Raw genomic sequence first — 21,920 nt, 5'->3', positions numbered from 1 at the left:
ATAATTTGAACCCATAGTAACAAATGACATGTTTTTCCCATGATATATGTGATACTCCTTCGTCCTAAATCATGATAACTTTTAGAATTAAACTTTTCTTCTTCGAAATATAGCAACAATAAACTACTCATACAGTCATACTACCCCTGTTATTATCCATTATATTTATTATAGTCCGGGCCTATACCTCTCCTTAATAACCATGATAAAAGTTAAAACTTGATATATTATGTGCTGAAGAAGAAAATAGTATCTTTAACACTCAGGTCATAATTAGCCGTCTATTTTTCTCCCCTCATTTCTATTTTTCCCCTTGATCCTTGCTAGCCTTCACAGCCATATATATTATCCAAATGCCCCTTGATTAGTGAACACCGTCACCAAAAATAGAAGAAAGAGAAAGTTGCTACAGTAGTAATGTATTCTCCTTCAGCGTACCGTGTGCTAAAAAAGGAGCATGTATAGAAAGGGTACACTGTACGATGTTCACCCGTGTACAGCTATAAATTAGTACCACTCCAGTAGTATATACTCCATCCAATACTTAAGGCATGTTCATTTCATTTTGATGACATTTTTAATCTTATCAAATTTTGATAAAGTTGTCAAAAAAAAAAGTTACATTTAATTTGCTGCCAAATTTTGATAACTTATCAAATTTTGGTAGGATTTCTTATATAGTTACTTAAATTTTGACAACTATGCTAAAATTTTAGCATTTGCTAAAATTTAGTAAGGTTTTTTTTACATCAAAAATGAACAGACACTTAAGTGTAGCAACTGAAGGGCGCCACTGAAAGAAAATCACCCAAAACACCTACAATTGTTTTTTTAGAGGAGAGAGAGGAAGAGAGAGAAAGGCTACTGAGAGAGAGAGAGAGAGAGAGAGAGAGAGAGAGAGCAGCACTCGTGGGGTTAAAACCCCAAGAACAAGTTAGAAGTAGCAGGAAGCTGCAAGAGGAACTGAGGAAGGAAGCAAGAAAGCAAACCAAACCAAACCAAACCAAGAAGCAAATCTCAGTTGCAACTCTTGAGCTCAGAAGAAGTTGCAACAGAAGAAGGAGGGAGAAGGGAAGCATCTCAGCTAGCTAGGCAGGAAGCATGCTCCTAGCCTCCCTCTCCGGCTGCGGCGGCGGCGGCGGCGGTCGGATCTGCCGGAGAGCGGCGGCCGGGGAGCCCAGAGCTGAGAGCTAACCGTGCAGACCTCGCGGCCGCGAGATCTGACCACGCGACTCCTCGGATCAAGCGGTGTCGCCTCCCGCCGCCGCATTTCCCCCCCCCCCCCCCCCCCCGAAGATCACAGCCTTTTTTTCCACTGGTTCTTGCTGGTCTTGGAAGTGGGGAAAAAAAATTCTCATCACCTCGTCGATGGAGAAGCTTACGACGCTTGCTCGGTAGATTTGATTTTTCTTTTTCTTCTTCTTCCGGGGGAAGCGTAATTGCGAAACAGCGAAAGAAGAAGTGTTGGTGAGTTGGCGAAACTGAGAAAGCGATGGTTTTTGGGAAGGCGCTGTGATTTGGCCTAAAAAGGAGGAATCTTTCCTTCGTTCTCTCCTTCCTTCCCCAGCTTCGTGCACGCTCTTATATTGCATTTCAGATCGGTCTTGTGATTGGTCTTTTGGAGAGAGAGAGAGAGAGAGAAGAAAAATGAGGCTTTCGTCGTCGTCCGGCAGCGTCCTCCCGGCTCAGGCGGCGTCGCCGGAAGGTACTACTTCTTGTTTTTTTTTAAAATTCAGAGTTTTCTGTGCTCCGTGGCTTGCTCATTAATGCCATCTTTGTTCATTTATTCAGAGTGTATTATGAAGTTCATAGGACTAGTATGTATTTGGTTGCTGTTTGTTCGTATGCCTTGCTTGAAAGTTTCAGAGCTCGTATTTTGGACTGTGTTCTTTGTGATCAGGAAGCTACAGAATGCGGCAAATTTGAGCTCTCTCTGTTATTTGGATTTATTCTGATGATTTATTTTGGAAAGGATGTACTAATTGGCATGTGAATTTCTTTCCCTCCCCCTTTGGATTTTGGCCTTCTGTTCCCATGAAATTTCAGTTCTGTAATCATGTATATGCTGTCTATTTTCGATCCAATTCTTACTTATGCCTTGATTCCTTTGGACTGTTCTTTCCTGAGACTTTTTTTTGTGCTTATCACCTCCATAATAGTCTATTTTCTAGGAATATGCAAAGAGAAAAAAGGCCCTTGCCCAATGTTAGGCCACTGAGAAGTTCATTTAGTACCATATCCACCTCCTCTAACAATGCTGAGCATATGAAATCAGAAATGTTACACTTTATGCTCCCTAGCATTGTTTGTTAAAACTTGGTCTTCTGACCAACTGCTTTTGCCATTACAGCTGTAGAAGAACAAAAATGCCTGAATTCGGAGCTCTGGCATGCGTGTGCCGGTCCCCTTGTTTCGTTGCCTGCAGTGGGTAGCCGAGTGGTTTATTTCCCACAGGGTCACAGCGAACAGGTTAGAATTTTTTCACTCCACTACAAGTAATGCTTGAGAGTATCATGTGATGGTTTCACTGCCAAATTGAAATCCGATTTGATTCTATCAGAAATCAGTTGCTTCCATTTCTGTGTAAATTCATCGGGTCAATTGCTGCCGCAGGTAGCTGCATCAACAAATAAAGAAATGGAGTCTCAGATCCCCAATTATCCTAACTTGCCTCCACAACTTATTTGCCAACTTCACAATGTGACGATGCATGTAAGTTTAGAGAACATCTTTTTTTCGTTTCCAGAGCCAAGTAATCTCACTGCTGACCTTGTGTTGCATCGTCTGCTTATTTCCTTCAGGCAGATGCAGAAACAGATGAGGTTTACGCTCAGATGACGCTACAACCACTTAGCCCGGTAATTCATAATTTTTATAACCACTTGTGCTATGTGCAAATTTCTAAGTAGTCTCCAAGAGAATAATTTTTGGGCTTTCTTTTCTTTTCAGCAAGAGCTCAAGGACCCATATCTACCAGCTGAATTAGGTTCTGCCAACAAACAGCCAACGAATTATTTTTGCAAAACATTAACGGCAAGTGACACAAGTACGCATGGCGGATTCTCTGTTCCCCGTCGAGCAGCTGAGAAAGTGTTCCCTCCGCTGGTTTGTGCTGTTTTTCTCCCGTTTTCCAGTTATTCTTTTAATTGGTTCATCATCTGTTCTAATTGTCTTTAATTTTGTAGGATTTTACTCAGCAGCCTCCAGCACAGGAGTTAATTGCAAAAGATCTTCATGGCAATGAGTGGAAGTTTCGTCATATCTTTCGTGGTGAGCAGTTTTTTCCTATTGTCATTTCTAAGTCCTCTGATAATAAACTATGTATTACCTTTTACAGTTGTGATAAATACTATCCATTAAACTCTGGTAGCCATTGAGGTCAATTTATCTTTGTAAATGAAAGGAACAAAAATCCTTAAATATGTAATGGAAATAAGGAAAATTAAATTAATGTTTTTCATGATAAAATGGATCAAACATGGAGCCATGGAGGTGATTTTTTTTCATTGGGGCTGGATTATTTGCTTAACAAAAACGAGTAGCTTAAGGTGAGAACAAAGCTTGCTCATATATTCTAATTTGTGGTGCAGGTCAGCCAAAGCGACACCTTCTAACTACAGGCTGGAGCGTCTTTGTAAGTGCAAAGAGACTTGTCGCCGGGGATTCTGTCCTATTTATCTGGTACATTTATTTATCAAAGATGCAGAATGATCACTTGACACTGTCCTGTGCTTAGCCATTTACGTTTCAGTGGAGAGATTGTTTGTGGTTTTATATATGTATTTCCTTGCATTGTCAGGAATGACAACAACCAGCTTCTTCTGGGAATTCGTCGAGCTAACCGCCCACAAACTGTTATGCCATCTTCAGTCCTATCTAGTGATAGCATGCATATTGGTCTTCTTGCTGCGGCTGCTCATGCTGCTTCAACAAATAGCCGGTTTACAATTTTTTATAACCCAAGGTAATATTTTTGTATAACATTTATTTACTCAGAATTCCTCCTAACTATTCCCTTCCGTTTAATGCAGAGCAAGCCCTTCAGAGTTTGTTATCCCACTTTCTAAATATGTTAAGGCTGTATATCATACCCGTATATCTGTGGGCATGCGTTTCAGGATGCTTTTTGAGACAGAAGAGTCAAGTGTACGGAGGTATGATGAATTGTGTTTGCCTGGTAAATTTTCATAGACTCAAAAGTACATAACTGCCTGACAGGATCAAATATTCTTATTTGCAGATACATGGGCACGATAACAGGAATTAGTGATCTTGATGCTGCTCGTTGGCCAAACTCACATTGGCGTTCTGTAAAGGTACATTTCCAGGCTAGCATTTTTTCTTATTGCCTTCAATCCTGTTCTTTACACATTTGACCATACAAGTTTTCTGTTAGGCAGGATGAAATTTCCTCTTTGGATTGCGTGTTGGTCTCATCGTCCTGGTACCAACATTATGGTTCAGCATGTTGATAGTGTTTTTCTTGGATAATGCAGGTTGGCTGGGATGAATCAACTGCCGGAGAGAGGCAGCCAAGGGTGTCGCTTTGGGAGATTGAGCCCTTGACAACTTTCCCAATGTACCCATCTCCTTTTCCACTCAGACTGAAGCGTCCATGGCCAACAGGCTTGCCTTCATTACATGGTAGGAGGGGCAGTTGATGTTTACTTCACATTTTCAGATAGCTGCATAATTGATGTGTATTACTCTTTTAAACTGTGAATCATCTTTCAATGATGACTACCTGTAGGTGGTAAGGATGACGACTTGACTTCTTCTCTCATGTGGCTCCGAGACAGCGCAAATCCTGGTTTCCAATCATTGAATTTCGGGGGTCTCGGTATGAATCCTTGGATGCAGCCAAGGTTTGATGCTTCCTTACTTGGTCTGCAACCTGACATGTATCAAACGATAGCTGCGACTGCTTTCCAGGACCCAACAAAGCAGGTCTCTCCCACGATATTGCAGTTCCAGCAGCCGCAGAACATAGGTGGCAGAGCTAATACACTTCTGCCAAGTCAGATTTTGCAGCAAGTGCAGCCTCAGTTTCAGCAGCAGCAATACCTCCAAAACATCAACGAGACCACAATCCAAGGGCATGCTCAGTCTGAGTTCCTTCAGCAGCAGCTCCAACGCTGCCAGTCGTTTACTGAGCAGAAGCCACAGCTGCAAACCCAGCAACAACAGCAAGAATCACAGCAACAACAGCAGCAGCAATCGCAGTGTATGCAAGTCCCACAACATCAGCAAATGCAACAGCAGAAGAACATGACCAACTATCAGTCTGTACCTAATGCATTGTCACCGTTTTCTCAACTCTCCTCTCCTTCTCAGTCTTCACCTATGACACTGCAAACAGTATTACCATTCTCCCAGCCACAGAGCTATCCAGACACGAGTATGAGCTCATTGTCACCATCCAACACATCCACCATGCATAATGCATTGAGGCCATTTTCATCGGAAGCACCTTCGCACCTAAGCATGCCAAGACCGACTGCAGTACCTGTCCCTGACCCATGGTCATCGAAGCGAGTTGCAGTGGAGTCTTTGCTTCCCTCTCGTCCTCAGGTTACATCGCAGATGGAGCAGTTGGACTCAACAGCACCTAGTATACCACAAAGCTCTGCGTTGGCGCCGCTTCCTGGAAGAGGATGCTTGGTGGATCAAGATGGGAACTCTGATCCTCAAAACCATCTGTTATTTGGCGTTAACATAGATTCACAGTCACTTCTAATGCAAGGTGGCATCCCAAGCCTCCAGGGTGAGAATGATTCGACGGCAATTCCTTATTCCACCTCCAATTTCCTGAGCCCGTCGCAGAATGATTTCCCCTTGGATCAAACACTAAGTAGTGCAGACTGCTTAGATGAATCAGGATATGTGCCGTGTTCACAGAATTCTGATCAAGTGATTAATCGACCACCTGCGACCTTTGTGAAGGTGAGTGCTTTCCTATGTCATACTTCCCTGAATCTGTCTCTCTCTCGCTCTCTCTAATTTGTGCTTATGAGATTGTCAGCTATCCACTGTTTTGCTCATTATATGACTTTATCACTAACTGTGTATTGCTCTTTCCTTTAGAATATATGTAAGTTGTGTGCTATACATATGCATGATAACTTTTGCCATTAGATGTAATAAACTGCAGTGCAGTCTCTGAAATGCTCAGTATCTTGTTAACTTATTGATTAGTACTTCTTGGATCACTGCTAATCTGCAAATTGTTTCAATGTGAAAAACAGGTTTACAAATCGGGAACCTATGGAAGGTCACTTGATATCACTAGATTTAGTAGCTATCATGAACTTCGTAGAGAACTAGGGCGCCTATTTGGCCTTGAGGGCCAGTTGGAAAACCCTTTGAGATCAGGCTGGCAGCTTGTATTCGTCGACCGAGAGGATGATGTCCTCCTCGTTGGCGACGACCCTTGGCAGTAAGTTTTTGTAAACTATTCTGATGATAATTTGAGATATTTCATGCTCTTCTTACAACATGAAACTTCGACAATTTCAGGGAATTCGTGAATAGCGTCTCCTGCATAAAGATACTTTCACCACAGGAGGTGCAGCAGATGGGCAAGCCCTTTGAGCTTTTGAGCTCGGCTCCCGGAAAGAGGCTAGGTAGCAGCTGTGATGACTATGTGAGCAGGCAGGAATCAAGAAGCCTGAGCACAGGAATTGCATCTGTCGGCTCAGTTGAATTCTGAAGCAAGGGCGCTAACGAGCCCTTCAATCAAATCTAGCCTGTTACCTATGTTTCTGCAGTTTTTCTTCCCCTAGTTTTGAGACCTGGAACTGAAAGAACATAGATCCATGCTTAGCTAAGTTATGTACCATCTAATAATTATGCTATATGATATCAAATTCCAAGTAGAAACTATCAACTTTTGGTATATATATATATACCAAAACTTTGTTCCATGAAACACTAATCCTGTGAATGTAGGCCATCTAAATTATCAGGCTCACCGCGAAGTTTAGCACATGTTGCATATCTTGTTCATATTCTGCATAATCATGGCATTTTGGTTCCACATGTGGCACTGGTGGCAGCAACCAAAACATTATGGTGGTCCTTGGCAAAACAGGTAAAACATGCTCCATTACCAGGTAGGACCATCCTGGACAGAATTCAATCTCAGACCAGATGCTTTGCACAATGGAATTGTCCAGTTGTAGCTGTTTCAATGGCTTTGCTGGCAAGTCAATCTCATTGAATTCCATTTATAAGCCTTATGATGGATGAACAATCTTACCTGCTTGCAAATACAAGTACCAGGTTACTTACTTCTACTGTTACCAGTGTGGTCACTGCTGCTGCCATAAAAAGTACTAGTTCATTGTAATGCTGTGAGGATCATGGATAGACCCAAAGAAATAAGTCATCTGGCTTACTCTACTTGGAGGAATTAGGCGTCATTTCTTGGAGGCAAATGGCTTTGCAAGAGAGCTGGACCAGCAGGCCCCACCCCATGTGAGGTTTGGGTCCCCATCTAGCTGATTGACCCTCACTCAACTCACACTGAATCATCAATTGCAATGCTGTGAAAAGGAAATAGAAGATGGCCTCCCTTTCCTCAAGGTCAGCCAGTTGTGTGTGTGTGTGTATGTGTGGATGTGAATGTGAATGTGATACCCCTCTCACCTCCACCATCAATCCATCCATCGGTCTTTCACACATCCATTTCTTCAGGCCTTAATGCCCATCTATGCATCCATCTGTCTCATGTGCTGAATGATTGATATACCCTACCCCTCTTGTGCTTGGGGATGCAAGTTTCCTCACACATGGTTACCCATTGGTCCACCCAATTTCTCTAGAAGTACATTTGTGGGTAAAACGGCTTTTCAACAACCAAAAAATAATCTATGCGTTAAACTTGTATATTTACGTTCTTAGCAACTTAAAAAAGCTAATACTGAAAAATAAACCACGATGAAGTAAAACTCTCAAAGTGTCTAAATTATGGCAGCGGCTAAGACAAACGATGGGAAAATTAATAAACTAGCATCGATTGACATGTACTTAGATCGACCTTTGTATTTTTAAAGATAATGAAAAACGGTTTACATCTCCAACCTCTGCATGGTGTACACACAGCCCTCAGAAACATACTTACATGTCTACATAAGCACATAGTTCTTGGCTCAATGGTGCTCCCAAGGGATGTGTATAGTGTAGGACTTTGACTATAGTGGGTGGTGAATTAGCTTTGGTTTTGGTTGTGTGATTGTGACAAGTTTAAAGGTGGAAGAGCATGTGGAGTGCAATAACACACACCACCCACTCTTTTTATTTTTGAAGGATTTGGGCATCTTGCTCTCCCCACAACAATCTCTTGATGATTCCTCCATCTCACTCAGATCTCTTGCCCTGGGCCCATCTATCTGCCTTTGCTCCTCCTCAGATCTTGGCCTCATCCTCACTACTCTCTCACTGCCCTTTCCTCCATCCACAGCAATGGAAGCTTTGGAGGTTAGAACACGCAACTAGACAAGTGGTTCAATGCAGATAGACAGACAGGTAGATAAGACAGATCGATGGATAGATAGATTGGGTACCTCGCCGTCGGCGACAGCATGGCGTCAAAACTCCAAAAAAACATTTTGTCGTCTGCTGGTTGGTCATGGTCACAGTCACAGGTGAAATGAACACCAAGAATCTACCTGTCCATGTTCAAAATCTCGCAGATTCTACCCAGGCAGAAAAATGACATGGAAGTAAAGATAAATGAATTGAATTTTGGCCATGGGGGCCCTTTAACAAATCATCATCACAGTATGCACAAACCAATATATCATCCTCTCATCATGTTGTGTACTACATTCTAAAAATCAAAACAAACGGCTTAAGATCAGTCTGTTACAGAACGAGCTCATCTACCTGTTGCCCGAGTAAAAAACTCCATTGGCAAACATGACCACACTCAGTGCCCAGTAATACAGATTCAGTAATTTGGCCATTTTTGTTCTAATCTGAGTGTGTTGATAATAAACAGAGAACTTTCTAAACGTTTCAACTGCTCAGGTTTCAATGCGCTCTCAACAGAGAGCACACAATCTATCTTCATGGATCAAAGGTGCTCAATCTCGCCTTATCGTTTCCGCGACCTCCTGGGCGCTGCTTCCTCGTCACTCTCACTGTCATCGTCTCGGAGGGCGCTTCTACCGTATCTGTCCCCAGACTGCGACCTGGCTCCTTCTGCTCCAGAATTCCCAGTGGCGTCATGACCCCTGCTTCCCTGATCTGAAGTTGTCTCATACCTGTCACCCCTCTCACCACCTGGCCTTCTTTGCTCCCGCTTCGTGCCACGGTTATTTGGTGGAGGTGGTGGGGGCATGAAGGGAGCCATACCAACGGGTCGATTTGGCCGTCCAGGCCCACCCATTCCCAAGCCTCCCATTAGCGGTCCACGACCAGGACCCATCATCATTTCTAGCCCCATAGGAAACATGCCCCCAGGTTGTGGGGGCCTGCCGGGGAAGACCATACCAGGCATAGGACCTCCTCTAGCGAAGTCACCAGGGAATCTTGGGCCAAATGGAGGAAAACCACGAGGCACACCAAAAGGATCAGGCATACCAAAACCACCACCAAAACCAAAACCGTCGCCGATCATGTTGGGAGGGAAGCCACGCCCTCCCATCATTGGCCCAACACCACGCAGCATTGGCATTTGAGGTGGCCACATCATCCCTCTTCCTCTTCCCCTTCCTTGAGATTCTTGGCCATTGCCCTCTTCTTCCTCCTCGCTTTCCTCTTCCTCCTCTTCTTCATTGTCATCAAACAGCACAATATCTTGATTGTCAGCTGCCTCATCAGCACTAACTCCTTTAGCCTTTTCTTCTTCTTTCTTGGCCTCCGCTGCAATTAGTATAGCCTAAACCAAGATAAAAAATATCAGCCAGCGGTGGGCATTACATCACCTCAATAGGTCAAAATAAGAAAAAGCAGTACATGGAAAAATGTTTTTAAAAGCAAGTAGATAAATCATTTACGCCTTAGACAAGGAATCAGTCAGCTCAAGATAGATCATAATAACAATTATTCACTTTACCACAATATCTTTCTTCCAGTAAAACAGTACGGCAACCATAAAACTTGCTATTGCAGTTTATCTTTATAAGAGAGTGTGTTCTGAACCCAAAGGTAATTCCTATCTGACTAAATGCAAGCAAATCGTCCTTTAAATTTTAGTCAACCTAGAGGATGCAGTTGTTATCTTTCCTTAACACTGCAAGATAATAATTGCTGTGTCTTTGCCCTCTATTTCTTTCCAAAACAATTCTGACAACTTAAATATGGTGGTGTTTTTTGAATTATGGTTCCTTCATCATGATTGGATTAGTCTAAGAAGTACATCACAAGTGTGACAACACATCAACAGGCATTGACTTGACAACAGCAAACGATACTACAGTATGGATTTTTTCTACATATCTGCAATTTAGAACCATGATCATTATTGCAGGATATTAGCCCAAAGCAAAGTCATGTGTAACCCAATTGTGGTGTTAACTGCAATGGTGTAAGCTGGAGGAATGCCCACAAGAAAAAAGGAAGCTAATGCATATAGAGATGTTCGCCATAATAATTTAGTATGAAATTCTGATTTAATAAAAATTAAGAAATGCATGGCATACCGTCAGCTCGCTGTCTGGTTCTAGATAAAGCAGTGAAGCCAATTGCTCACCAATGAAGGGTTCTAATTCCTGGCAATCTCGGCTGATCTGCATAAGCCAAAAGTGAATTAAGCAGTTCAGTCATGAACTCTCAAGGATTTGGATGAAGAATTACATGCTGAAACCTAAGGAGCACACCATTGCATAACTTTCTTCCATAATCATATACAGAAGTAGCATTTAGTTAGTGATGCGCCATACCTTAACGGGGAGATTGTCATTGTATGGATTGCGCAGATGATGTGTTTTCTGAAATGACAGTTCACAGAGCTGCAGTGCAAAAACTGTTGTAAACAGATGCACAATGATGATAGAAAACATAATATGTTCACGTATAAAAGATACAAGATAAATCAATAGACACCATTGCAATCAACAGTTTAATATAAGATTCATCAACATGCTAGAAACTTTGAAAGGGCTAAAGCCAACAAAAGATCTAGCTATTTATCTGTCAAATGAACGGACAGAATATCCATTATGAATAGATAATCTGAACCTAAAGAATTTCATAGCAAGCTAATGAAGACCGTAGATATTTGATATTTGCTCAGTAATAACATCTTCATAATCTTGTCTCAGCAGTTTAAAATATCCGGGAGGGAAATTTAGTTAAGCTAGTATTGTATCTTTAGCAGTACCAGCTAGCGTTATCAAAATTATGAGGACCATATTTCTATGTAGTGTGATAACAATTCACGACCATATAATTTGCTTTATCATAACTAAGGCCCTATGTTCCATGAGCTACAATTAAAAACAGTAGTACAAAGAAAGGTGTACCTTAAGCCATTGTATGGAGAAGTTCCGACCATAATGTGCCGTTCCATGAGCAGATTTCCAATTTCCACCACCAATGTAGCCACCAATCCTAGAAGTCATCTTTGCACAACCCTTGAAAAACATAACATGGTTAAGTAGTATGACTTCAAACTGTCATTCCCAATACACATTCAATATTCATAGGGAAAATGAAACCTCCACTTTACCTGGAAATTACGAGTTCTATTGATTGAGAATATCAAAATAACATTCTCAATGGATTCAAAGGCTTCATTAAGTTTAGCCTCATTACTCCTTTGGGTAGCCCAAATGCCCTGCTGAACTGATATCTCCAGATTCTCCCTATTGCAACTCTTGACAATGAAGTACCTGATTTTTACATTACCAACCAAAGACTTGATTAGAGAACTATTATAGTACCAGAAGACACTTGACACCATGAAACAATCAAGCAGAACTTCTAGCTGGAAAAGCATTAAGTTATTCCCGATGGGAGTACCAAGATAAGGGTGAATGCTACCTTTAACTATACAAAACATTAGGTAATAAAATACTAACAATTATTTGGCCACAAGGATAGTAGCAAGTGAAAGCTGTTGGTTTTGCAATATTGACAATTTAGACATTGCATGAGATGTTGGATTTCTAAGTACTAAAGCACATCGTTGAGAGACTCAGAAAGACTATAAATATAGGCTGCCAAAATCTACACCAGCATCAGTGTAATAGCTAATAACCAAATAACTACATAGTTGGTTCAATCTGAGAACAACACAAGCACTAATTTGAACTAAAGCATACAACATTTAAATTCCATAGGTCAAAGTAAAATGTATATTCCCTCCAGAAATTGCCGAGGCTTGCTACTACCATGGACACGGCATGCTATGGCTTACCAGATCATATTTTTTCAAAACTAACTGTTTATGAAACTTTCATGTGGTATCCTTACTCAAACTTCCCATCATGAAATCCTACTATACAAAGTTTAAACTTGGCAACAATGATAGATTGATAGGAAGCACACTTCTTCTAAAGTGCTAAACAATGTGGAACCAACCTTGAGGTAGCTACAACTAGTTAACAGTACCGAGAAAAAGAAATAATAATAACTAGCAACTTGTGTAATTAGCAAAAAGATGATCACAACATTTTGCTATCAGTCTGTCTAGGAGAATGCAAAAAGAGATTTCACAAATAAGTACATTTTATTACCAAATGTCAGAAGAGATAACATATTTGCTGTTTAATACTATGTTCTATCGTAACTGAGAGTCTGAGACTACGTGTATCATTTTCAGAGTATGCTAGAAGCTTTACAATATTTACTAGAAACTCCACACACACCTAGATGGCCCTTGTGGAAGGGGCGTTGCAATTCTAGTGGCTTGATTCGACGAGCCATTTGGAACAGATTGGACTTGGTCATTTGTATTTGGCTTCTGTTGTTGTTGTTGTTGTTGTTGTTGCTGCTGCTGCTGCTGTGGTGGCTGTTGATTTGTAGTTTGTGCTTGCTGTCCAACAGCAGGCTGAGCGGTTGTGGTTGTAGTATTATCTATACTATTTTGGTTAGGTAAACCTGAACCCTGTGGATGTTGAGGTCTCTCCCCTTGCTGATTATAGTTATTGTGCCTATGCTGATTGAATTTATTGAAAGAGCGAATCTGCAAAATCTTCTGCAGAACTTCCTCAACAGGAGGTGGTGGCCCTGGTAGCTTAACATGCTTGTACCGGCAATTAGGACCATTAGGGCAAAAGCCCATCTTGTACCTGCAAAGCAGCACAGGTTAACATATAAGTGTCAGATATATTTTTCAGTAACATCATATTCATTTAAACACATGACTACCACAATAAACAAACTCCTTTTCTGTGATGGTGCATCTGTATGACAGTTCCATCATCTATCACTCTACCATGTTCCATAAATGATATGGTTATTAACATTGCAACAAAATGTCAACTACATGGCATTTCCATAGTATCTTGAAAGTAAGCTTCTATGAGCAACAATGAGAAAACAAACAGAGTTCACTAAACTCTACCAAATGGAATCAAACAACAGAGAATCAATAGGTGATTATACCCATTGACAGCCAGGTTGACAACCACAAAGACACGCAGACTCAATCGCGGCCAAGTTAAGAGATCGCACTTGCTAAATTCCACCCAAAAATTTCGTCAACTACACAAGACCTCCAACCCAAGAGCTAACAAACGAATCATTCACAGTGATGAATATCTTACCCCTGGATCAAAGATACGCTAAAAACTTATAACATAGCAAAACGAAATCTGGGGGATCGAGGATCTCACATGTTGCACTCCTTGACATCGTCGTAGGAGTGCTTGTATGCGCAGTCGGGCTCGCGGCACTCGCCGAAGTCGCGGAAGAAGCGGCACACGGGCATCCGGGCCTTGTCGAACTGGTGCAGGAACCCGCAGGCCTCCCCCTTCATGCACAGGCCGCGGAGCCAGTGCCGGCACACCGTCGGCCGGTAGCTGCCGCGGCCGCGGCCGCGGCCGTGCCCGCCGCCATCCCCGGGGCCGCCGCCGCCGCCGCCCCCGCCCACGCCCCCGGGGTCGGACGAGTGCGGCGCGGGGCCGCCGCCGCCGCCGGCGGGGGGCTGGTCGAGGCCGCCCTCGAAGTCGAAGCTGAGGTCGCCGTCGTCCATGGTGGGGGAGAGAGAATTTTTAGGGTTTTTTGCCCCGGTTGGGAGTTGGGACTTGGGACTCATGTGGAAGGTTTCATTTTAGAACCGAATCGGAATTGGGAGTTCGGAATGGGAATCGGGAACCCGGGAATCGTGAATCCTGGAATCGGAATGGCGGGCTGGTTCGATGTAGAGTTTGGACAATAAGTGTTCCTAACTAGTTCTAAAAAAAGAAACTGTTCCTAACTTAAGATGGCTTCTAAAATTTCGTTAACAGTTTATTTTGTGACAAAAAAAAGTGCCCACCATCTCATATTGTTCGGTATTATTAGCTCCGATTTATATTATAATTCGCTTTGATTTTTTTCAAACTTTTTAAATTTGATCAAGTTTATGAAAAAAATTAAAATCTACAATATAAAATTAGATTCATTAAAACTAATATTTAATAAATTTTGATAATATGTTTCTTTTGTGTTGAAAATATTGCTTTATCTTTCTATAAATTTAATTAAACTAAAAGGTTTAAATAGGAAAAAAAAAAGTCAAAACGTCTTATAATATAAAACGGATAATTATATAATTTCTTATCTTAGATATATTATGATCGACGATAGAGCTCGAGCACATTGGGTGATTGCTGGATTTCTAAAGGGCAAGAATGAGTAGTTGGAGTTAGCTCGTATTCATCAAAAGAGAAGATTGAGGAGACAAGGAAAATATTTTATGCATAAGTTTGAGATTTTGAAAGGATTTGAATTGCGTGTGAGAAAATTCCTATTAAACCCTTTGAAACAGAGGATTGGACTCTAGAATTTCATTGCAATTTTCATGAAAATGACATGTTTAACACAAACTTTGGAGGGTTCTATCATGAGGCTCCCTCGGCCTCATCACGTACAAATCCGGCGAGCATGACATCTTGAACTACAAGATCTACCGCATAATTGCTGCCACCAGTGTGCGAGTGGGAAGCATGGCCGCCTGTGGTAGTGTCAGCGAGGGCGTCGCGGAGCGGTAGGCGGGCGGAGGCGCGTTGACGTCGAGCAAGAGGTTGAGCCCCGCAAGGTGGTCGCCTCCTCGTGCGGTCTCGTTGTGCGGACCTTGCGCACTGGGCGTTCCTACTATTCCACTCGCTCTAGTTTGCCTCGTCCCCGCCGCCACCACATGTGCCGCTCCGTCGTGCTCTTCGTCGCGCCACTCATCCTCCGAGGGTGGAGCACCTGAGCATACACGTCCAGAGTCAGGCGTCACTTAGCTAGCAAGGAGAGAGGAGGAGGAGGAGGAAGAGAGAAGAGGGAGACGAGCTGGTTGCTGATAAGTGGGATCCGCGTGGGTCCAACTTGCCATGTCAGCCAAAACCAGCCACTATACTGTCTAGAGACCAAAGTTGACACGGTATTGTGAGTTAGAGGATGGACTATACCCGGTATTTTGGTGTAGGGACGAATTTCAGACTCAGCGACAAATTGAGGGGACCTAAAATGAACTTATTCCTAACGCGTATTGACCTCAATTGAATCGAGAGCTGGTTGGGCCGGATTCCGCAAAGCCCACCATCTTAATTGGCCTCTCACTCCTTTGCTCCATCGTCGGCCTCCCCTGACGCCCGTCTCCTCGTCGCCGCCGCCGCCGCCGCCGAGCGCCGCCGCCTAATCCTCGCCGCAGGTGAGCGAGCATCCATCCATCCATCCGTACGTACGCACCACCTCTCTCTCGAATCCGCCTCAACCCTCAGCTTCTCTTCTAGATCTGGCATCCCCCATGCCCGACGTCATCTCCGCCCCCGATGCTGAAACCACCGGCGGCGGCGGCTCGTCGCCGCACGTGGAGAAGCTGAGGAAGATGCTGTTCCGGAGGATGCTGGTGGGGGTGAACGACGGGCGCTACTTCCTCGGGCTGTTCCACTGCGTCGACAAGCAGGGGAACATCCTCCTCCAGGACGCCGTGGAGTACAGGACCAGCGCGCGGCGGCGGTCGCCGTCTTCGCCGTCGTCTTCACCCGCGGAGCAGCGCGGCCTCGGCCTCATCCTCATCCCGGCCGCCTGCCGCTCCTCCTGCCATGTCGACTGCGCCGTCGAGGAGAGCATGTCGCTCCTCTCTCTCGACAGGTGAAGATGAATGAGATATACATATGCTTCTCTAGCTTTTTTTTTTTACTCTTTTTTTCTGATTGCAATAGCTAATAAACTAGCTTTTCAGCCTTGGATGAACTTATGTATGAAAATATTTTTGCTGTGGATTAATTTGCTATCATTTCTGTCATATGGGTTGCTGTTCATCTTTCACTCCTGTAGTCTGTAGAACAGAACAGATCAGTGATATACTGCTACTGGTTGCATCTCACTACGGTCAGTTTACTGGCCGAGAGTTCTTCAGTGGGATTTTAACTGATGCTGTGTAAAGTATATTTGTTTCCTGTTTATTTATTTATAAAAAGCCATAAACAAAGTGTATCAACAGGCTTGCAAAGTGGCAAGATCACTTCTTTTTGTTAGTAACTGCAATTTGGTGAGCTATTATAATCAGGCTTAGTTCATGTGGATTTTTGTTTTTGGATAGCATTTCACTCCTGTACAACAGAACAGATCAGAAATGCTACTGGATGCATTTCACTTCAGCCTGTTTACTGCCCAGCAGTTCTTCGGTCAACTTGATGGTTTATGTTAAATTTGGAGTAGGATTTTAACTGATGCTGTGTAGAGTACATCTGCTAGTACTACCTGTTTATTCAAGAAGTCATCAAAGGTCAAAGTGTATTAAGCATGTTTGCAAAACTCCTGTTTGGGATGTCTCACAGAGTGGCAAGATCACTTTCTTTTTTGTTAGTAATTGCAATTGGTGAGCTATTATAACCAGGCTTAGTCCATGTGGATTTTTGTTCTTTGATAGTAGCATATTTTTAGATGATAGCACAGAATTGATTGTCCATATTAGCAGGGAAGTTCATCATGTAAGTCCATACCCAGACTCCAAACTGATCGCGCATCGTGAAAGACGATGAATTTCTTCTACTCTGCAATACCATCATTTTTAACAATTCACTCGTTCAAAGCAGAAAGAACTCTGCAATTACCATGATCGTGTCTCAAATTTGCTTTGAAACCCAGTATTCCAGTACAAATGGTGAAATGGGCCATACAAAAATTGCCACCTAATGTTCCTAAAAACCGATAATGAAACAGTATACAACATGACCATCCTATCCAAAGTTTGTATAAGACAGACAGCTAATGAACAAATTTGCCATCAAGCCATTTTAGAGATGGATTGAGTGTCACCACAAGAGTTCTTAAGTTCTCCTTGTTGGTAACTGCATTTCCTTCAAGGCAAAGCTGTACCAAATTCACATGTTTGAAGAACAGTATGGCATCCCAGAATTCCTCCACGTTAATATTTTTCTTCCGGCATTCTTCAAAAGCTTCACATGCTTCAACTCTATGTGAGAATGGAGATGGGCAGATGTACCGGGTTGTGTCGATTGGGTGAGTTCCAATCTCGTTGCAAGATAAATCCAGTACTTTCAAAGAAATTATCTTCGTGAGTGGTTCAAGTGCTGTGAAACTACTGATCTGGTTGTTGCCGAGGTTCAAGCATACAAGCTGCTGCAAAGCCTCCAAACCTGAAATCACCAACAAATTAGTCTCTTTAAAGATGGAAGTTGGTTTGATACATCTGTTAGCTTGGCACTCGCATTTGATAAGCTAATTTACAGAACCTGTTATACTGACATTAATGCTTCTGAAGTAGAGAAAATGAGTTATTACAAGGTATGAAAAGGTCTCACCTTCAATCGATCTGAGGTTGTTGTGGCTTAGGTCCAGCATTTGGACCCACAACAAGCGTTCAGCAAATCCAATACGCGTTAAAGATAATCTGCAAAGCTGAACATGGTTTAATGGAGCTAACTTTGGTAGAGCTTTGACTGAACAGTATTTCTTGAAAGCCTCCATGTCACATGTTAACTGCAAGGAAATGTTCTGTTAGATAGCAGCGTATTGTATGCTCTAAATAAGATTTGAATGACAGTTAATAGAAACGGGTCACTTTTTATGTTAAAAAAAAAGAACTAGGCATAATTCATCTATGCATTAACGCTGTTACAGTTCTAACTTTCAAACATGACTGGTCGTAATCTGCAAAAACTGTAAACCAGAAAAGTTCGAAGCGTTAAGAGAATTATTTTACCGGCATAACTACATGGTTTCAAGGGGCATGTAGATGATTAGTCTACTCATTGACTTAGAACAATGTATTTATATTTATACAAACATAATACAACAAACTTGCAGCGAATTAGAATATGTAAAAGGCCAGCCTGTTGTAATTTCACTTTACGTCATCCTCACAAATACAAGCACACAATATTTTTTTAAAAAAGAAAAGCCAAAGAGAAAGGCATCATCTATCTCCGATACAAGATATTTCTTGCAAATAATCTGTTCATGCATGAAAGATGATAAAATGGTGAGATATTGATTCACAAAATTTTAGTTGATGGTTTCCATAAATCATAATGATCCCTTTGGCCAAAATAAACCAGTCAGATTAGTGGTAACTGGGAAATTCATAGTTTTTCATATGAGTTGATGTTACCTGATCCATTAAGACTAGGCTCCGCTCATCCTCGTAGTACCTTTTATGAGATGGATCCAGGTCGATCAAGTCATTAAAGAGCCCGAGCGACTCTTCACAGTATCCCTTCCTTTCAACAAGAGAACTTCCACGGGACTTTATTGCAGCACAGGCAAGCAATAAGCGTGCTAATGTCAACTTTGCAAACTTGCTGAGAAATAGGGCATAATGTGAAAAGGGAAGCCAAACAAATTAAGCAAAAGATGCAAAAGAGTGAAATGGCCTAACCTATTGTCATCGTGCAATTCTCTAAATAGGTCTATTTCATCAGATAGTCTCTCCAAATGCCAATTTGACTCCTTGTGAACCAATGAATTAGTGATCTTTAACTGCTCAAAACAGATACAACTGGGGTTTACATGAGACAGGAGTGGCTCTGAGAAATCCCAGGAGATTAGTTCATGAATTGGATCAATATCCTTGGCTGTACTATCATTGTTGCTGAGTTCAAAGGTAAATGAGAAATGCACGGGACAGTTATAATTAGAGCCGCTTCTGGACACAATTTCATCTGAATTGGTTATGCTTACTTCAACTGAAAATTGCTGCAAACTGTTACATTCCAAGTTTGATACTTCAAGATAAGTGACCCAACAGTTAGAATGTCCAGAATCTGTTACTGAAAGGGGCCTCCACTGAATGTTCTTACTAACCACCAAATCAGAATTCAAGCTCACACTCGATGAACTTAACCCTTTCACAGGCTCATTAAAATAAAGAACAATTGGTAGAATCCCTTCCTTCAGTGAGTAACAACAAATGGAGCTCAAGGAAGATAAACTGAGGTTTGAACCATTAGAAGGCCACGAAGCAATCAGCTGTGGATTCTCTGGACTAGATGTCTGAGCTAAAAGCCAAAGGTGATAGAACCATCCACTTTGATCACTTGGGTCTGTAAAAAGGGCCTGAGTTACAAGTTCAAACTCCTCTGAAAAGATCTTCTGCTTTGACTCGAAACCCTTGCTCTGTTTGATTAGCAGATTGGACAGAAGTATACTGCAATACATGGAGTGAGACACTGAAGCATATAGCTTAACATATCGTACAAAAGTAACTACCAAGATCTGATGAGTAAACATAATACCAACTGTGGAAACCACTAACAACAAGGATAATACAAATTCTCAAAACAAATTAAGTCTAATTAAGGATAGTAAGCCAGGGTACCAAAATTAAGTGCTAATCTAAGACGCCAAGTCCTCAAGTTAATCTGTTGTTTTACATGATAAGCACTTGATTATTTATAAATCAATGTCAGTTCAGTTGTTCACCAGATTTGAGCAATCTTTTACTACAGACAGAACATAAGACACAGGACTTTAGTAGTTAAGGGTTCACTTGACCTACTGTTATTAGTTGCATATGTTTTGATCCATATACTGACTCCAATTAAAAGTTCAAACATCACCAGATGGACATGTGCTAAGAGCATTTAGAAAAAATGTATATTAACTACGGCATACCTGCGATTATGCCATGCTGAGTAATTACTGAAGTTGTCACTTATCTTATCCATAGTGTACTTAAGCTCTTCCTCTTCTGGAACCCCCATGAATCTGGCAAGGAACCTGCCCAGGGGGAAATCAATCCAAGGTTCCAAACAGATAGTCTGGGTCTGAATTTCCAATATAAAGTAAATTTACCTGCGGTAATTCCATCCATGGAAATTCCTTGCGTCCACCTTCAGTAGTTTATCCAAGAGGCCAAATTCACACTTGAAATCCACTGGGGCGAGCTTTTGATTTAGCAACCACTTCCGGTGATACCAAGCCCCGTAGGATTTTGGGTTCTGCCTCAATGCAACCTCTACCTTCAAAAATTCATAGCTGAGGGTCATATAAGCAAATCAACTGCATTGACACTTGAAACAGGTAAATCATGATAGAAACACAATACTTATTAGACACTACCATTTGCATTTTCTAACTGTAATTGCTATTCCTGTCTCTGTGACCGAGTTTTGATCCCAACAAAGATGACTAATTTAGTTTCTTGAGAAAGCATAGCCTCTAATGAAGAGCACAGGACAATCTGATCCATGGTGGCATGTTCTATACAATTAATCACAAGTTCAAAGCTCACCACTCTGAGCTCATCATCAATGGCAGATTTGATGGCCTCCGGCTCGGAAAGCTCCCCAATGTTGTGCTGAAACGCGAGCTTCCGGTAGTTCCATGCTGTGTACGCCTCAGGATTAATCTCTAGCAGCTTGAAGCTCAGCCCGAGTGCCTCCTTGGTGTAGCTGCAGGTCCCATTGATCCAAACAACAAGTTCATTCAATCATTCTGTCACTGAATTACGAACGTGATAACCTGAATCTAATCTTAAGACCTTTTGGAACAGAAGAAAGCCAAAAATGTGAGAGCTTTAGTAGGCACTAGAATCAAACAAGAAGAATTGAACAGAAGAAGAAGAACAAGATCGAATCTTTCGGCCTGAAATCCTCCACGGATACCAATTTCTGAGCCATAAAGACCCATCGAATTCGATCTTACGAGCCATTGGAGGAGGCGCGGCCCTAAGGGAGGAGAAGGAGGATGGATGGATGGATGGATGGATGCTTACGTGCGGGAGTGGTGGTTGTGCAGGACCTGTGCCTGGAGGACGCGGAGCTTGGCGGCCTTGGCCTCCGCCGCCGCCGCGTCCTCCGGCTTGTCCGGGCGGCGAGGCCGGCCGTGCATCCTCCTCCTCCGGCGAGGCGGCTGCCGCAGGGTTGGATTGGATCGGATCTCAAGGAGAGGAGGAAGAGGAGGAGATTGGATTGTTGGAACTTAGAATCCCCAAGTCCACCGCCTAGTTCGATCTTGGTTCTTGGAGATAAGCAGTAGTAGTACCTTCACTGTGGTTTCCTCAAGAGAAATCTACTTCTACACCATTTTGCTGGCAAACTATACTATTTTTTTTTACTTTTATTTATGAGGAGTGGAATACACTATCGACCATATTTTTCAAGTTTTATTTTGGACTACCTTGATGTAATATTTTTATTTTAGGCTAGTTAACTTTACATGTTACAATACATTTTAGTATCTGTTTGGGGGAATTGCTAATAGTTAGAGATTCTTCTAGAACTCCTCCAAGCTGTAGCGGTAGAATTCAAAAAATAAACTAGAAATGAAAAGCGTTTCTCCAGATTCTCACCAGCTGCTTCTCAGAATCTTAA

General features: G+C 42.2%; 4 protein-coding genes across 4 annotated transcripts; 2 read left to right on the top strand and 2 right to left on the bottom strand.

Annotated features, from left to right (window-relative positions):
• Positions 1–945: 945 nt before the first annotated feature.
• Positions 946–6,987, top strand: LOC4341841 (auxin response factor 17-like). The gene is given in 14 exon segments (NM_001421709.1): positions 946–1,705; positions 2,351–2,469; positions 2,614–2,712; positions 2,802–2,858; positions 2,950–3,105; positions 3,186–3,270; positions 3,591–3,681; positions 3,800–3,964; positions 4,032–4,154; positions 4,241–4,316; positions 4,497–4,644; positions 4,751–5,943; positions 6,246–6,436; positions 6,517–6,987. Coding segments are annotated over 14 exon segments (2,754 nt in total). The 5' UTR covers positions 946–1,647; the 3' UTR covers positions 6,710–6,987.
• Positions 6,988–8,718: 1,731 nt separating this feature from the next.
• On the bottom strand, positions 8,719–14,167 carry LOC4341840 (zinc finger CCCH domain-containing protein 45-like). The gene is given in 7 exon segments (NM_001421707.1): positions 8,719–9,883; positions 10,647–10,733; positions 10,887–10,955; positions 11,469–11,579; positions 11,675–11,837; positions 12,816–13,238; positions 13,785–14,167. Coding segments are annotated over 7 exon segments (1,998 nt in total). The 5' UTR covers positions 14,144–14,167; the 3' UTR covers positions 8,719–9,097.
• A 1,546-nt stretch (positions 14,168–15,713) lies between these two features.
• LOC4341839 (uncharacterized) lies at positions 15,714–16,564 on the top strand. Its single transcript, NM_001421708.1, has 2 exons — positions 15,714–15,790; positions 15,873–16,564. Exon 2 carries the CDS (start codon positions 15,887–15,889, stop codon positions 16,235–16,237), a length of 351 nt encoding a protein of 116 aa, NP_001408637.1. The 5' UTR covers positions 15,714–15,790; positions 15,873–15,886; the 3' UTR covers positions 16,238–16,564.
• A 606-nt stretch (positions 16,565–17,170) lies between these two features.
• On the bottom strand, positions 17,171–21,595 carry LOC4341838 (geranylgeranyl transferase type-2 subunit alpha 1). The gene is made up of 8 exons (XM_015788696.3): positions 21,323–21,595; positions 20,840–20,999; positions 20,401–20,567; positions 20,221–20,325; positions 18,986–19,753; positions 18,719–18,908; positions 17,910–18,087; positions 17,171–17,744 (listed from the first exon to the last, which is right to left on the bottom strand). The coding sequence occupies exons 1-8, from the start codon at positions 21,436–21,438 to the stop codon at positions 17,353–17,355; spliced, it is 2,076 nt and encodes a 691-aa protein (XP_015644182.1). The 5' UTR covers positions 21,439–21,595; the 3' UTR covers positions 17,171–17,352.
• Positions 21,596–21,920: the final 325 nt, after the last annotated feature.

The sequence above is a fragment of the Oryza sativa genome, chromosome 6 (genome assembly GCF_034140825.1).
Source record: "Oryza sativa Japonica Group chromosome 6, ASM3414082v1".
Taxonomy (NCBI): domain Eukaryota; kingdom Viridiplantae; phylum Streptophyta; class Magnoliopsida; order Poales; family Poaceae; genus Oryza; species Oryza sativa.
This window is presented reverse-complemented; position numbering and strand designations above follow the sequence as displayed.

Bases quoted from the DNA above. Each gene is read 5' to 3' on its own strand.
- LOC4341838 (XM_015788696.3), bottom strand. From the start codon at position 21,438: ATGCACGGCCGGCCTCGCCGCCCGGACAAGCCGGAGGACGCGGCGGCG. The intron at 20,326-20,400 runs GTAAATTTACTT...CCCCCTGGGCAG, and splicing joins CATGGATGGAATTACCGCAG to GTTCCTTGCCAGATTCATGG. The intron at 18,088-18,718 runs GTAACATCAACT...ATTTCCTTGCAG, and splicing joins GCCTAGTCTTAATGGATCAG to TTAACATGTGACATGGAGGC.
- LOC4341839 (NM_001421708.1), top strand. From the start codon at position 15,887: ATGCCCGACGTCATCTCCGCCCCCGATGCTGAAACCACCGGCGGCGGC.